At 41.9% G+C, this 15,164-nt stretch overlaps 3 protein-coding genes across 3 annotated transcripts; 1 reads left to right on the plus strand and 2 right to left on the minus strand.

Annotated features, from left to right (window-relative positions):
- Positions 1-574: 574 nt before the first annotated feature.
- Positions 575-4,309, minus strand: ift46 (intraflagellar transport 46 homolog (Chlamydomonas)). Its single transcript, XM_044098457.1, has 5 exons — positions 3,828-4,309; positions 3,146-3,447; positions 2,048-2,141; positions 1,661-1,792; positions 575-1,589 (listed from the first exon to the last, which is right to left on the minus strand). Exons 1-5 carry the CDS (start codon positions 3,954-3,956, stop codon positions 1,236-1,238), a joined length of 1,011 nt encoding a protein of 336 aa, XP_043954392.1. The 5' UTR covers positions 3,957-4,309; the 3' UTR covers positions 575-1,235.
- Positions 4,310-8,053: 3,744 nt separating this feature from the next.
- LOC122820717 (Fc receptor-like protein 3) lies at positions 8,054-9,281 on the plus strand. The gene is made up of 5 exons (XM_044098288.1): positions 8,054-8,189; positions 8,268-8,567; positions 8,647-8,892; positions 8,969-9,109; positions 9,181-9,281. The coding sequence occupies exons 1-5, from the start codon at positions 8,159-8,161 to the stop codon at positions 9,279-9,281; spliced, it is 819 nt and encodes a 272-aa protein (XP_043954223.1). The 5' UTR covers positions 8,054-8,158.
- A 2,181-nt stretch (positions 9,282-11,462) lies between these two features.
- On the minus strand, positions 11,463-15,074 carry LOC122820841 (Fc receptor-like protein 3). Its single transcript, XM_044098475.1, has 6 exons — positions 14,944-15,074; positions 14,597-14,865; positions 14,494-14,521; positions 14,169-14,414; positions 11,802-11,960; positions 11,463-11,735 (listed from the first exon to the last, which is right to left on the minus strand). The coding sequence occupies exons 1-6, from the start codon at positions 14,972-14,974 to the stop codon at positions 11,638-11,640; spliced, it is 831 nt and encodes a 276-aa protein (XP_043954410.1). The 5' UTR covers positions 14,975-15,074; the 3' UTR covers positions 11,463-11,637.
- Between the last annotated feature and the right edge of the window lie 90 nt (positions 15,075-15,164).

Consider the following 15,164-nt stretch of genomic DNA (forward strand, 5'->3'; position numbering starts at 1 on the left):
ATTTTAAGTGATAATGTTGTCATTCTGAGAATAAAAATATTTCATTTTTCCCAGACAGATAATTTACTCTTCAGGTTATTAAGTTTCAGGCTGATGGAAATATTTGTGTGATTATAGTGATTTTTTATTGCATACAGTCATAATATTGAAGCTTTAGTGAAACATTATTTTAAATAGGTTTATTAAACAGCTAGCATGTGATTCTGGTTCTCACCTGGATCTCTGAGTCAGTTTCTGTTACTCCTCACCTGATTGTTCTGCTGTTCTTCTTCTCTCTCTTGTTGTTCTGGTTCTGTGTTGTTTGTCGTCTTAAAATATCTCAGAGTTTTGGTCTTTTATTAGCCGTTTTCTTTTTGTTAGTATTACTTTTAATCAGAAACTAAACTCACCTGTTCCTCATAAAGTGACAAGTATCCCATTTTTATTGATGACAATTTACTAAAAAGTAAACAAACAATCTTGCCAAAAACTAAACTAAGAAAATTGTTTGCCTTCCTTTCAATAAGTTTCAGATCTACAATGATTTGTTATGTTTAGCTGCATTTTCATTAAAATATTGAAATACAATTGTAAATATTTTTGCAATTTTATTTGGAAAATAAAAAGTGTGACTCAGAAGTCCTTTAGGGTTTCAGGACTGCGCTGCATCTCTGCTCCATCAGGTCATGAAGTCCTTAACAGAACTCTGCAGAACCCGACCTTAGTTAAGAGTTCATGTTTTATTTAACAAATTTAATTATCAACAGGAGTCACGATGATTTCTCTGGTTCTGCTCCTTCATCCTGCTGGTGGTTCTGACCGGGTTCTGGTTCCACTCCTCCAATGCTTCAGGAAATGAAGTCAAACTTCCTGAATGTAAAACCTGTTGCCATGGTGATGCTGATCACCTGCTCTGGTCTGGATATTCCTCTAGAAGAGGTGATGCATTCGCTGCCACTGGGACGTCTGAGACTCAGACGCCAGCTGCAGGCGGGTCATGGTTCATGTTTCACTTTATAAACTGTTTCTCTCTGGGAGTCAGAACCAGCTGCTGGGTGGAAAATAACTTTTTCACTCTTAGATTAAACGGGTTCATCTCTGAACCCAACCAGAACCAGTTGGTTCTGTATGGTTCTCCTGGTCTCACCCTTAATTTGACAGCAGAACCAGAGAAATAATCTGAAACCAGAACCCCTCAGTCATCAGAACCAGTGCAGCACTAAGCTGGGGGTGTGGCCCTGACCTCTGACCTCTGCCTACACTCGGCTGGTGAAGTGCTGGGAGTCTCTGAACTCCAGGTAGAGGCTGAAGAGCAGGTGCAGACTCTGGACCCTGGATCCATGGACGGGGATGTCCAGCAGGCTGCAGACCAGGTCGGCGTACTGCGGCAGGCTGCAGGCCAGGCGGGCCGGTGGCAGCTGCAGGGCCCCCAGCAGCTCCTCCACCTCTGGGGGCCACTCCTGCATCAGGCTGTCCAGGTCCGGCATGGTTCTGCTGTAACGCACGGTGGCCGGCGGTTTGGACCGGTGCAGCGCGCTGATGCTGTCCACCCAGCTGTCCACAGCTCGGGGGTTGGTCCGCGGGCCCGCCACGCTCGGAACCTTTTTCAGCTGCAGCAGGGAGACAGAGAAGGTTCTGATGGTACCGGACCGGATCCAGGAGGCTGCAGGTGTGTGTGTACCTCTGTGGTTCCGTGCTGTTTGGTTTCCTCCGACAGCCACAGAGACAGAACCGTCGGGTCCGACTGCTTCACACTGGGCTCATCCAGAACCAGTAGACCCAGGTTGTCTGGTTTCCCATCCGGCCTCGGTACCTGAACACACCACACACGTTTCAGATCAGGGCAACCCGGTTGAGACGGTTCTGAAGTTTTGATTTGGACCCAGTTCTGACCCAGGGTCCGTTTTCCAGCAAGCTCAGAACAAACAGAACCAACTGTAGTTCTAAGAGTTTACAGAGAACAGCTGGGGTTCTGTCCAGGACCGGTGCAGAACACACTGGACCACGGTTCTAAAACATGTTCTACAATAGAAGGCCTGGTTCTGACCCGGCTCCCAGTGTTTGGTACCTTTAGGAAGGCGTCGATGTCTCCTACAGCTGGGATGAAGTCCGGGATGAAGGGCTTGAGGCAGAGGTCCAGTTCCTGGTTCTGAGGAGAGTACCTGAGAGGAAATTGACCCATATTCAGATCCAAATGTTCTGACCCAGTGGAGCATGTAGAACCTGCAGGACTCTGGTTCTGGACTGATTCTGGACTCCCTGCAAGAACCTTCTCATCTCTACATCATTAACCTGTGAAGCTCCAGGAGAACCAGATGGTTCTGATCCATCATACAGTATATAACAATAACACATCACATCCGGATCAGAACCAACTAAACACTTTCAATTGTAGAGAGCAGAAACCAGAACCTGGAGCTTCGACTGCAAATTCTACTGGGTCAGAAAAGTCAGGATCCATTTCATACAGAACAGAGTGAAAACCCACATCCTACTGGTGTCAACATGCTAACATTAGCCCTCATGCTAACGTTAGCCTGGTAGCTAAAATTTAAATAATAATTATATTCAGTAAACAGAACAGAGTAAGTCACTGTTAGTCAACATGCTAGTGACTAATGAAAGCTGTTTAGCTAACTTTCACATTTTAATTAATTTTTAGTTCATTCAAGTTCAAAAATACTTAATTATCCCAAAGGAAAATTTAATGTTGTTGTTACTCACATTAATTAAAATTCTTCAAAGAGTTATTATAGATAGTGGCAGCTGCTACACACTGGTTTTTGTGGGATATGACTAGCAACATGCTAGCCATACCTCACATGCTACTTACAGCATTTTATTCATTAACTTTAGCATTTTAACCTATTTTTATAGTATATTAATGTTTGTAAACTAAATGTTTGAACAACAATACTAAATTTAGCTAAAATATAGTCTATAGTATGTGGGGTGTTATTAGCATTTTGTCTAATTTAGATTATAAAACATTGTTTTCATACTGATTGGACTAAGTCCATATTATCAGAACCAACCCGTCCAGCTTTAAGTGACTGGGACAGATGTTCAGAACCGTCTACAGTGGAATTCAGGTCCTTATAGGAACCAAAGGTTCTGTTGGTTCTACATGGTTCTGAAGGACTGAGGTGTGTGTGTCTCTGCTCACCGGGTGATGTACTGGAACAGCTCTCTGATCTCCGTGGTAACCGGCAGGTTGGAGTAGTCTGCAGGGTCGTACACTCCCTCCAGGGTTTCAGTGGGCTCATCGTCATCATCATCTTCATCAGACTCATCCTCATCGGAGTCCTCCTCTTCTTCCTCCTCCTCCTCTTCCTCCTGGGTCAGACCGGGCCCTGGCTTCAGCCCCGCCAGCTCTCTGCCCCTCACAGGTCTGTGCTCCTCATCCAGCTGGTTCCTGCTGCTGCTGGTGGACATGATGCCAAGAACCTTCTTGCTGCTCCACTCGGTCTGACAGGAGGAAAGCATGGAGGTCAGAGAGACGCAGTCTGACCTCTGACCCCTGAGGATCAGCTGAAAGGCCATCAGGAAGTAAAAAAAAAACAATCTAAGAGGGGTGGGGTTGGGGGATCCTTTAATTGATGTTTAGAAAAACTGTTAATCTGTTAATTATTTCAAGTAGCCAAAAACTGAGGAAACATATTTTATTACTTTATCTGTTTAAAAACAAATCTAAAAATATATTGTTAAAGCTGAATATTTCTATTTTGCACAATTTTCTAGAGAGGAAAAAATAAAATTCATCTTTTCTGAGCCTAAAACTCCCGAGTTTTAGACTCCCGGCTTCCAGATTTAACAGCGGGGCAGCTCAGCAGGCTGTGACCGGGTACCTGTCTCTGTCCTCGGGGAGTCGGGCTGTAGACACTCGGTACCTCCTCTCCGTCCTCCACGTCCAGACTCTCGTCGTAGGGTTGGTTCCTCAGCAGCTGGGGGTCCTTTCCCCGGTCAGTCCGCTCCATGGGACACAGCTGCCTGAGGAGTTTCGGGTGGTACCTGGGTTACAGCAGCTTCAGCTTCAAACCGTTACCTGGTGAACTGAATGCAAACCTAACAGAACTAGCAAAGCTTTAGCCCGAGCTAAAGGAGCTAACCGCTACCAGCAGCTCGTAAATCGGCTTTTTAACGATTAAAAGCACAAATTAACCAAGTAAAAGCGCAGCGAAGACTTCAAATTCATCGTTTAGAGACTGAAAATAATCGCCTGACTGCAGTTTAAATCTGTTTATCTTCCACCAAACGCTTCTTGTTACAGGAATTATAAGCAACTGAGGAATGTACTGTATCCTAGCAACGGGAGATGGTTGGCAGCCAGATGATGTGGAGCATCACCGCCATCTACTGGTCTGGAGGGGGAATCAGGAGTTTATAACCCGGAATGGCAGAGGCAATGGAGGTGCACAAGAAAATACATCCTTTTCCTTTGTCCTCCTGCTTGTGATCGCTTCAAATTTTGTTTTTTAATTGTGTTTTTGATTTCTGTCTTTCTATGTTTAATGTCAATGGCTACAATAGCTGTCTCTTACTCCTCTAAGCTGCACGGCATAATAAACAGCTCATAAACGTTTTGCAGCTGTAGCACTATATACTTTTTATGTTCTGCATAAAAAACCCTCTGAGTTTTACTGCAATAAAATGGATGTAAATCCAAATCTTGATGAAATCTTGATGTTCTGAGTGATTTTAAAGGTATAAACATCTAAATAATTGAACTGAAAATTAAAGAACCTGACTTCAGCTGTTTTTAGCAAACAAGAGAGAAACTTCTTTACAGTTTGAGAGATTTATTGCAGCATCAGACTTTAAAATAAGTATAACAAAATGTTTGAATGAAATTCTGAACAGTCAGTCTATTAGAAAGTTTCCCTTCTTCTGTTACCAGCTGCAGGAAGTTCTGATGGAGGACTAGCAGCACATCGGAGACCTTCACACCTTCTGTGTGTGTTTCTACTGATGACTGTGATGGTGTACTGATATGTGGAATACAGCTGAAAAAAGTTGCTTTGGGTTCTGAGTCCAAAGACCGTCCAATCTCTTACATTTTATGTAAAATCAACTTTTTTGAACTCTACACCATGTTATAAAATTATTCGCTCATCAAAAACATACCTGGAGTGTTGCCTTGATTCTTGTAAGCATGCTTAAGAAACCCTCTAATCTCCATGGCAACAATTCAACTGTTCAAAACACCCAGGTGAACCTACCTCCGTCTCCGAGGTGTAGCTCCTCCCACACTCAGCTCCTCCAGATTAGTTTGTTGTTCAAACTTCACCTTTGAACAATAATGCACAGTTCAAACACATTCTGACATCTGCTGAGCTCATTACAGGAGCTGCTTCTCAGTGAAACTTTGATAAACATGTAGTTAAAGGGTTAATAGAGGAGACGATGACTTTCAGTAATAGCAAGAGATTCTTAAAGAGACAGAGGCCCAATTTCAAGGCATTTTGAAACGACATCAGATTTCTTTTAAGTTATATATATATATATTAGGCAGACTTTGGGAAGTCCCCTTTACAAAAGTTCACTTTGTGCCCAAAGAAGACTGAGTTTGCCACTAACTACGTCAGAGGATCTCAGAGCGTTTCTATGCATCAAAACCAGAAACCACAAATTGTACCAGAGTTGAGAACAGCCTGATTATTGCTATGTACTTTATTACCGAAATATTCAGCTTCCTTATTAAACCTGTGCTTTTCTTTCTGCACATCAGGTTATTTATGCAGTTTATGGATCATTTAGCTCAGTTTCATAGTTCATATAATCTGACTAATCAAGTTGCTTCGTCTCTGAGATTTGCTTTAGCAACATTTCCTGTGAATATGTAAAGAAAATAAACTGAAGAGTTAACTCCACATTTTATTCCAAAGTTGAAGATTACAGTTTCAACATGTAAGAAAAAACAAATATACTTTTATAAAAGCTTTAAAGCAAAAAACAAAGAGGAAGAAAACAGCAGGAACAGAGCAGGATGAGACTGTTTGGTTCAGAAGTGATGCTCTGTGGTGACGTCATCATCATCATCATCATCATCATCATCATCATCATCATCATCATCATCATCATCACCTGGTACCAGCTCAGCCTGGGGGGGCGGAGTCATCTTCACAGATGGTGACGGGTCACTTCCTGTATTTAGAGGAAGTTAAAGAGGAAACACATTTATTACCACTAAAACAACTAATTCAGGAAACTGGATAATAAGAGACATTTATAAAGCAAATTCTAAAAAATATAATATCAAAACCAGAATCAGTGAAGAACATCTGTCAGTCAGTGATTGGTTGGATCTTCAGGTCAGTAAATGATTCAGAGTTTTACCTTTTGCTCTGAGTCCAAATGAAAACCCCAAGAGGAAAGAGCAGATGAAGAACAGGAACATCACCACCAGGTGGCAGAGCAGAGTGATGAGGAGGAGAGGGGAAAGTGAGTAAGTGGGCGGGGCTCCGGTTGAGGGCGGGGCTTCAGGAGTGACTGTGGTTGTTGGTTTCTCTGCAGAGAGAATCCGATCTGATCAATTCAACATGTAGAGATGAAATTGACGGATTATTTGATGAGTTCGTTACTTGTAATTCACACTGATTATTAGAGTAAAAACAATATATTTGTGTTTTTTCTTTTTATTTGCAGAGAATTAGGAAACCATTTATTTTATAATCTGTTTAAACACCAACAGGAATGTGGGATTCAGTAATAATGAATTTTCTATCCATCATTAAAAGGATAATCTTGAATTAAGCACATTTCAAATTTTTATTCTTGAAATTATTTTTCCCTATTTGATTTCTAGCATACACCGATTATTGGAAGAAAACTAAATATCCAAACACAGAGTGGTAGTTATCTACAGGTTGCAAAACTAAAGAGAAGTTCCTGACCTCTGACCTTTGACAGAGATCCTGCTGGATGGAGACTCTCCATGACCTCTGATGTTACATTTATAGAGGCCTTCATCAGAGCTGGAAACATGGAGGAGGGTCATGTGACCTGATGATCCATCACCAATGAAGGAGCCATCTTTATAGAAAGCAGCTGGGAGGTTGTGGGTTGGATTCCTTGCTCTGCAGCTCAGAGTGACGTCATCTCCCTCCATCACAGGGAGGACAGGACTCTGCAGGATCACTGATCCACCTCAACACAGAGACAAACTACAGCATTTCATCCATTTCCACACAGCTTCAGCAACACTAACTCCACAGTCTGATCTTACCAGAGACAGAGAGCTGGATGCTGCTGCCGCTGCTGCTGCTGCTGCTGCTGCTGCTGCTGCTGCTGCTGCTGCTGCTGCTGCTGCTGCTGCTGCTGCTGCTGGAGGATCCAGACCTGGACTCACACCAGTACACACCAGTGTCTGATGGGACGAGGAAGGTAATGTTACAGGTAGATCCATTTAATTTCCCCCATCCATCTTTACACTCAGTCCTGGTTCCTCTGGTTGTGATTCTCCTCACAGTCCATCCATCAGATCTGTTTTCATCCTCACAGATCAGAATCACTGATTCTTCTTCAAAGAACTGAGATCTGCTGGGATCCACAGTCAGACGAACTGAAATAATAAAACATTCATCCTTTCATTAGTTCCACAGGATCCAATGTAGATCTAGAGTGAACAGAATCAGGTTGTAACCTTGGTTTGTTGAGCGGCTCAGCAGAAAGATCAGAGCTGCAGAGAAATGAGTCTCAGGTTAGTTGGAGCTTTAATCAGCAGCTCTGCTGTGGGAAGCAGCAGTGATGGTCTCTCAACATTTCCACACCAACATCCAGCAGATGGACTCACCCAGCAGCCTGTGGACAGATGTTCCCTCCATCCTGCAGCTGGATCCAATGAGACCAGCAGCAGTTTGACACTCACTGAAAACATCCTCTTCCTCTTCCTGGATCTCTACGACTTCTTTTATTCAACCTCAAAGTTTTTATTCTTAAACATTTTGAACATTAATAAAACATCTCTAACTTTTAACTTCAGTTTCCTGATTGTCAAACCAACTCAAACTTCTGCAGCTTTTAGTTCGACTGGTTTAAACTTTTTCTCTTGTTTTTTTCTCATCTTGTTGATTCAGATCAGCTCTGTTTCACCTGAGCGGAAACCAAAGAGCAGAGACGACTGAGAGTGTGAAGCCACACAGTTTATTTATTCTCTGACCTCAAATCATCAAGCAGCAGCATGGAGGAAACATCTCTACTGAGGCTGATCTGTAAGTAACGACTCATTTTACTCTGCTGACTTCATGGAGGACAAACTTCAAGCTGACCTGAGACTCATTTCTCTGCAGCTCTGATCTCTCTGCTGATCTGCAGCTCAGCTGCTCTGATTGTGAATCCCAGCAGATCTCAGTTCTTTGAAGGAGAATCAGTGACTCTGATCTGTGAGGATGAAAACAGATCTGAAGGATGGACTGTGAGGAGAAACACAAGCAGAGGAACCAGGACTGAATGTGATAAAGATGGATGGTGGAGAAAAGATGGATCTACCTGTAAAACCAGCAGCATCAGAGAACATGATACTGGTGTGTACTGGTGTGAGTCCAGGTCTGGATCCTCCAGCAGCAGCAGCATCCAGCTCTCTGTCTCTGGTAAGATCAGACTGTGGAGTTAGTGTTGCTGAAGCTGTGTGGAAATGGATGAAATGCTGTAGTTTGTCTCTGTGTTGAGGTGGATCAGTGATCCTGCAGAGTCCTGTCCTCCCTGTGATGGAGGGAGATGACGTCACTCTGAGCTGCAGAGCAAGGAATCCAACCCACAACCTCCCAGCTGCTTTCTATAAAGATGGCTCCTTCATTGGTGATGGATCATCAGGTCACATGACCCTCCTCCATGTTTCCAGCTCTGATGAAGGCCTCTATAAATGTAACATCAGAGGTCATGGAGAGTCTCCATCCAGCAGGATCTCTGTCAAAGGTCAGAGGTCAGCAGCTTCAGTTTCAGATCAAAACACTTTCTCTCCAATATTGAACTGATCAGATCCTCTCTGCAGAAAAACCTTCACCTTTAGCTCCGCCCTCTTCTCCTCCTCCTGCATCCCTCCTGGTCAGACTGCTCTGCCACCTGCTGGTCTTCTGTCCGTACTGCATCTCCACTCTCCTCCTGGTGTCTTTATATGTCTGCAGTGTCAAAGGTAAAACACTGACACTTTCACTGACCTGAAGTCAGAATTTATCCTTATTTTTGAACTTCCTCTGACTGCAGGAAGTGACTCTTCAGTCTCCATGGTGATGACCCCACCCTGCCAGGCTGACCAGGGATTGGACAATGATTATGATGATGTCACCACAGAGCATCACTTGTGAAATGAACAGATTTGATCATAGATTCTCTTTGAGCAGCTCTTCCTCTCTCTGTGACCCAAATGAATCTGATCGCTTCCAGTTGACCACAGAATTAAAAGTCGTTGTTATTTCTCCTTGTTTCATTGAAGCTACCAAATCAAATAAAGATATTGGGAATAACTGCAGAAATATATTCTCCCCTTCTTTCACCTCAGAGTTGGATCAGATGGTGATGATGATGATGTTGTTGCTTTAAATAACCAGAGTTCAGACCAGATTCAGGTTTGAAAACATCAGGTTGTGAGTTTGCTGGATGAATCTCCTTGAATGTTGCTCGTCTCAACAGATACTTATTATACAGTAAAATACACTTTTCTGGACAAAAACTGGAAAAACATCCATGAAACTCAAGGAAAATCCATCTTTAAAATATTAATTTCTGCTTATAAATCCACAAAACGGTTAGATTTTTTCCTCACCTGTGTTTCAAGGAGGTTCCTAGTTTTTGTTTCTACTCTTGATCCATTCCAGACATTTTCTCTATCATGTCCATAATCAATGAAGTCTAATGCTTTTGGCATTGCTCTGAGGTTCATATCCAGAAATTACAGGTTGTCAATAAATTTCAACCTTTGATTATATTCAGTTTAAAGGGAATTTTTCTTTCTTGTTGATGACAAGAGTTTGATTGTCTGAGTTCATCACAGCATCAAGGATTCGGTATCCGTCACACCTACAGGCCTTTTGGTTATGAAGGTGCAACACTTACATATTGTCATCATGAAATGAAGATGAAACTGATGAGCTCAATCCGGACATTAAGCCTGCAGCTTAATGCCTTTCAGGGTTTTAGCAAAGACCAGAAAGGGAAAGTTTACGTCACACTGATGGAAAGACTCAGTTTGTGTTCAAGCTGATCATCAACATCTCTGGGTTGGATGTAGCATTGATGTTCATCAAGGACTTGGTAGAATTAAAATAATAACCTCTATAAATACTAATCAGTATGTTGAAGGATGCAGAGGGAAATCCTGTTCTTTATGTTTATAATAAGATAGTTTATAGTGTAATGGTGCTGATTAGATTTATTCAGTCGTTCTGTTCATAGTAAATGTTCTAGTTTATCTTATGAAACTGTGAATCAGGTTGCAGCTGCACATGTTATGATAAGAGCTGAAACATTCATTGTAACGAGGGATGAATGAAATAAAGAGAGGATGCAGCAGGATGTGTTTTCAGAACAGACAGAGATTGTAACTGAAACAATCTCTGTCTGTTCTCCTCATGAGTGAAAAGAAACTAACTCTGTTTTATCTTTACTGTGTATTTCAATGTTCTGGCTGCAAAAACCTGACAGGACTACATCTGGACCAGAAGCTGGGATGAGATAAACTCTTTTACAAAAGACATTTTGTCATCTTAAAAGAACTAATGAACATTTGAAATCAGGTCTGTGGTGAGGTTCTTTGTGTCTAGTGAAGTTTGAGGATTTATAGCAGCTCCTGTTTCAGTCGTCAGGGTTATTATGGTCCGAATGTGTTCAATAGGAGCTGTAGTGGACGCAGTGATGCATGCTGGGATGGTTTAAACCACTGTAGAAGTAAACCCAGAGAAATGTGTAGCAGATAAAAACCCTTCTGATTCTTTGTTCCAACATGGTGGTTTTGGAAAACCAACCAAAAGAGAGAGTTTGAAAGGCCTTGGCAGCTGGTCCCAGTTTCACTCAGAGAGGATCTGACAGGTTTGACTGCAGAGCATCAAGAAGACGATCATTTCTTCATCTCATGGATCCTCCAGAAGAACTTTCTCCTCCATGGCTGACCCTGACTGGTGGCGTTGGTGACAAAACTATGCATGCTGGTGTATGCAGCACTAATGACTCCATGCTGGGTACACTGGAGCCCTCAGGAAAAACCTGACTGGACTCTGAACCTTTCCAAAGAGAGGAGGCTCCTGCAGCCAACGTTCTGTCTGTTATCAATCAGATCCTTCATTCTGATACTCTGAGGGCCACAGGCTGAGAAGTTTGAGATTCTCTGATTTCAAAGAACATTGAACATCTAAAATCCAAAAATGATCACGATTCAGTTTTATTGGCAAAGGGAACATTTACAAAAAATTCAAGAGTTTTTTTTTTATTTTTTTAAATGAATAAATCTGAGAAGCCTCTAAAATGTTCAGCTTGTAATCAATAAAACAGAAACTTTATTCTTTAGGAAAGTTTCTTTAAGAAAAGTGGAAAAAAAGTAAATTTGAATCTGTAAATAAACCAAAACAGGTTGAAGTCGGACTGGATTGAATGAGTGAAAACCTTCACATCATCTTGATAACTGTAAGAACAAACAGGAGCAGACAGTGATGGCATAATCTCTTCAGTTCAGAAATGATGCTCTGTGATGACATCATAATCATCCTCCAATCCCTGATCAGCCTCTGTCGGATTAGTTACTGCCATGGAAACAGAGAGGTCACATCCTGGAGGCAGAGAAAGGTAAAGAATGATCACAGGAAACGGACTGACAAATCAAAACAAAGTGGTACCTTTGACTTTCTGACAGTAGAAAGACATCAGCAGCAGAGTGGAGATGCAGTACGGACAGACGACCAGCAGGTGGCAGACCAGCCTGATCTCCATGGAGGCTGAGGCAGGAGGTGGAGCTGCAAAGGTGGGTGGAGTTTCTGTACCGACTGGGAGGTTTTCTGAAGAGAAAGTTCATCTTGATCCATTCTGGGGTCAGAGGTCAAGTTTACCTGATTGATTCTGTACACCTACAGACTGTAATCACAGAGGCTTTAGCATCTTTTACACTCCAGTGAGGTATACAGACAATGTCTCTGTTTTACTGCTTATTGTGGAAACATATTTCATGTTCAGATTGTAACATCTGTGAATGGAGAGTAATGATTAGAGGAATTACAAGATCTAGTTAAATCATATCTCATGAAAACATCGTTAAATCTCCCTCAGAGTTGACTGATATTCTGTGAGTATAGGCTGTGTTGAGGAAAAATAATTATTTTTATTGCTTAATACAGCTAATCTTACCCCAGGTGTAAAGGTTATAATGAACAGTCTGATTTTGAACAAATTTCTTAATTTTGGGGTAAGGGATTTGAAACTAAAACTACTCTATTGGTAAGTATTTAGAAGCAGGAAATTAATGCAGATCAAAGGAGATCTTTTAGGAGGTTCCTGCTGTGTTATCAGAAGCCCAGGAAGCCACAAAATGAGCATCTACTGCAGGGCAGAAGTCCGTATGGTTCACAGAACATCAAAGGTCTTCCAGAACCACATCTGGCAGGGTTTAAACCAAAATACAACATAGAATGTTGAGATCATTAACATTTTTCTAAGTATTAATAGCAAGTTTTTAACCAAAGTGTATTATCTAAGTTTAGAATGGTGAATGTTGAATGTATTGAAAATTGTACTGTCTATGATAATTTCTGAATCAAATGGAAATTGTTTCAATGAAAATGTGTTGTTTAGTATTAGAAAATTGTTCAGGATTTATGTAATAAGGAAAAGATTCAAATCTTTGGAGATGCTGATTGCAGACGAGCAAAACTAGGTTTGTGAAGATAATCTTTCCTTAAATTAAATTACTGAGTTTAGCTTTGTTAAGGAGAAGATAACGGGAGACACTCCGAATTTCACAGGTATTTGTGAAGTCTTGTTTTATGCTTTTATTTGCCCAAATGGCCCTAGAACCCAGAAGACCAGGATGCAGCTGCTTGCTCCATTGTTCTACCAGAGACCAAATGGCTTTTGATCTCTGGCGTAAATTAGGGGAAGTTCTACGTTTTTCTGAGTGTTTAGGGTAGCTTCTGGTTGGTCAACCAGAGGTACGCCTTAATTGAATATATTAACAAGGAAAGAAACACCTCCACTATAAAAGTTCGTGCACAGGAATAATAATTTAGATAGCTGTCTTATTCTGCCTTTTTTGGCATCGGCTTTCTCCAAAGACATGTCTTTGCCTTTTCTTTCTCTGTCTTTGTCCCTTTGTCTTTTAATTCATTGTCTCAGGTAAAGAATGTATGTCTCTGTAACTCTGCAGTTTTCTTGTTAACTCATACGCTTCTTGTGTGGAATTAAACACTGTAACTCTGTGACGTCATCACGCATCGTCGTTCCTGATTGCCACACGCTGCTCGCCGGAAGAACCCGGGAAATCGGAAGAAAGAGAGAGCCAAGCTTTTTTCCAAATTAAGCTAACTTAGTAATTTCTTCCTTAACAGCTGATATTCAACCGGGTCCAACTGGCTCTGCATGAGGAAGGAGACGATACCCGAACCATCCCCCCAATCAATTTCAGCAGAATAGACACTAAATCAAGAGCAAAGACAGAAAGAAAATGTAAACACTGCAAATTGTTCAAATGCTAAAGGAAACATAACTCGTTGCTATGGCGACCGTTGGCTGAGTGTTTACAACTTTGTTGAGTTACATCACCATCACAGCAGCGACTATCAATGGCAGATGGGAAATGGTCCATGTTTTACTGCAGATATGTGGACCTGAAGCTCTGCTGTAAGGACTATAAACATCTTTAAAAGGTTTTAAAACCTTTTGTGGCAAAAATCTATAAAACTGCATCAAAATGAAAGTTTTACAGAATGAATTGATCTTTGAAGATTCTTGAAACATTTTTTAAATTTAGTCCAATCTTGTTCTCGTGAACTCAGAACTGAATTATCTCAAGTTTAAACTGTTGCTGCAACACTGATAACAATGAGGAGAGAGAGCAGATCTGATTCTACCAGACGATCACAAATTATGCTATTAAAAAAATTACTTGCATAAAACATTATCCATAAATCAGTGACAAGTTTTAAGAACAGAAATGTCTTAAAGAACTGTGATGTATAGATCTATGTACAACAGAGAAGCTGCTGACCTCTGACCTTTGACAGAGATCCTGCTGGATGGAGACTCTCCATGACCTCTGATGTTACATTTATAGAGGCCTTCATCAGAGCTGGAAACATGGAGGAGGGTCATGTGACCTGATGATCCATCACCAATGAAGGAGCCATCTTTATAGAAAGCAGCTGGGAGGTTGTGGGTTGGATTCCTTGCTCTGCAGCTCAGAGTGACGTCATCTCCCTCCATCACAGGGAGGACAGGACTCTGCAGGATCACTGATCCACCTCAACACAGAGACAAACTACAGCATTTCATCCATTTCCACACAGCTTCAGCAACACTAACTCCACAGTCTGATCTTACCAGAGACAGAGAGCTGGATGCTGCTGCTGCTGCTGCTGCTGCTGCTGCTGCTGCTGCTGCTGCTGCTGCTGCTGCTGCTGCTGCTGCTGCTGCTGCTGCTGCTGGAGGATCCAGACCTGGACTCACACCAGTACACACCAGTATCATGTTCTCTGATGCTGCTGGTTTTACAGGTAGATCCATCTTTTCTCCACCATCCATCTTTATCACACTCAGTCCTGGTTCCTCTGCTTGTGTTTCTCCACACAGTCCATCCATCAGATCTGTTTTCATCCTCACAGATCAGAGTCACTGATTCATATTCAAAGAACTGAGATCTGCTGGGATTCACAATCAGAGCAGCTGAGCTGCAGATCAGCAGAGAGATCAGAGCTGCAGAGAAATGAGTCTCAGGTCAGCTTGAAGTTTGTCCTCCATGAAGTCAGCAGAGTAAAATGAGTCGTTACTTACAGATCAGCCTCAGTAGAGATGTTTCCTCCATGCTGCTGCTTGATGATTTGAGGTCAGAGAATAAATAAACTGTGTGGCTTCACACTCTCAGTCGTCTCTGCTCTTTGGTTTCCGCTCAGGTGAAACAGAGCTGATCTGAATCAACAAGATGAGAAAAAACAAGAGAAAAAGTTTAAACCTGTCGAACTAAAAGCTGCAGAAGTTTGAGTTGGTTTGACAAT

The sequence above is a fragment of the Gambusia affinis genome, linkage group LG18 (assembly GCF_019740435.1).
Source record: "Gambusia affinis linkage group LG18, SWU_Gaff_1.0, whole genome shotgun sequence".
Classification (NCBI taxonomy): domain Eukaryota; kingdom Metazoa; phylum Chordata; class Actinopteri; order Cyprinodontiformes; family Poeciliidae; genus Gambusia; species Gambusia affinis.

What these genes read in the sequence shown, in the direction of transcription:
- ift46 (XM_044098457.1), bottom strand. Translation starts at nt 3,956, where the DNA reads ATGGAGCGGACTGACCGGGGAAAGGACCCCCAGCTGCTGAGGAACCAA. An exon ending in ACATCGACGCCTTCCTAAAG is followed by an intron (nt 1,793 to 2,047) that starts GTACCAAACACT and finishes TGGTGTGTTCAG; the next exon opens with GTACCGAGGCCGGATGGGAA. An exon ending in AACAGCACGGAACCACAGAG is followed by an intron (nt 1,590 to 1,660) that starts GTACACACACAC and finishes TCCCTGCTGCAG; the next exon opens with CTGAAAAAGGTTCCGAGCGT.
- LOC122820717 (XM_044098288.1), top strand. Translation starts at nt 8,159, where the DNA reads ATGGAGGAAACATCTCTACTGAGGCTGATCT. An exon ending in ATCTCTACTGAGGCTGATCT is followed by an intron (nt 8,190 to 8,267) that starts GTAAGTAACGAC and finishes ATTTCTCTGCAG; the next exon opens with CTCTGATCTCTCTGCTGATC. An exon ending in CATCCAGCTCTCTGTCTCTG is followed by an intron (nt 8,568 to 8,646) that starts GTAAGATCAGAC and finishes CTCTGTGTTGAG; the next exon opens with GTGGATCAGTGATCCTGCAG.
- LOC122820841 (XM_044098475.1), bottom strand. Translation starts at nt 14,974, where the DNA reads ATGGAGGAAACATCTCTACTGAGGCTGATCT. An exon ending in ATCTCTACTGAGGCTGATCT is followed by an intron (nt 14,866 to 14,943) that starts GTAAGTAACGAC and finishes ATTTCTCTGCAG; the next exon opens with CTCTGATCTCTCTGCTGATC. An exon ending in AGTCCAGGTCTGGATCCTCC is followed by an intron (nt 14,522 to 14,596) that starts AGCAGCAGCAGC and finishes AGCAGCAGCAGC; the next exon opens with AGCAGCAGCATCCAGCTCTC.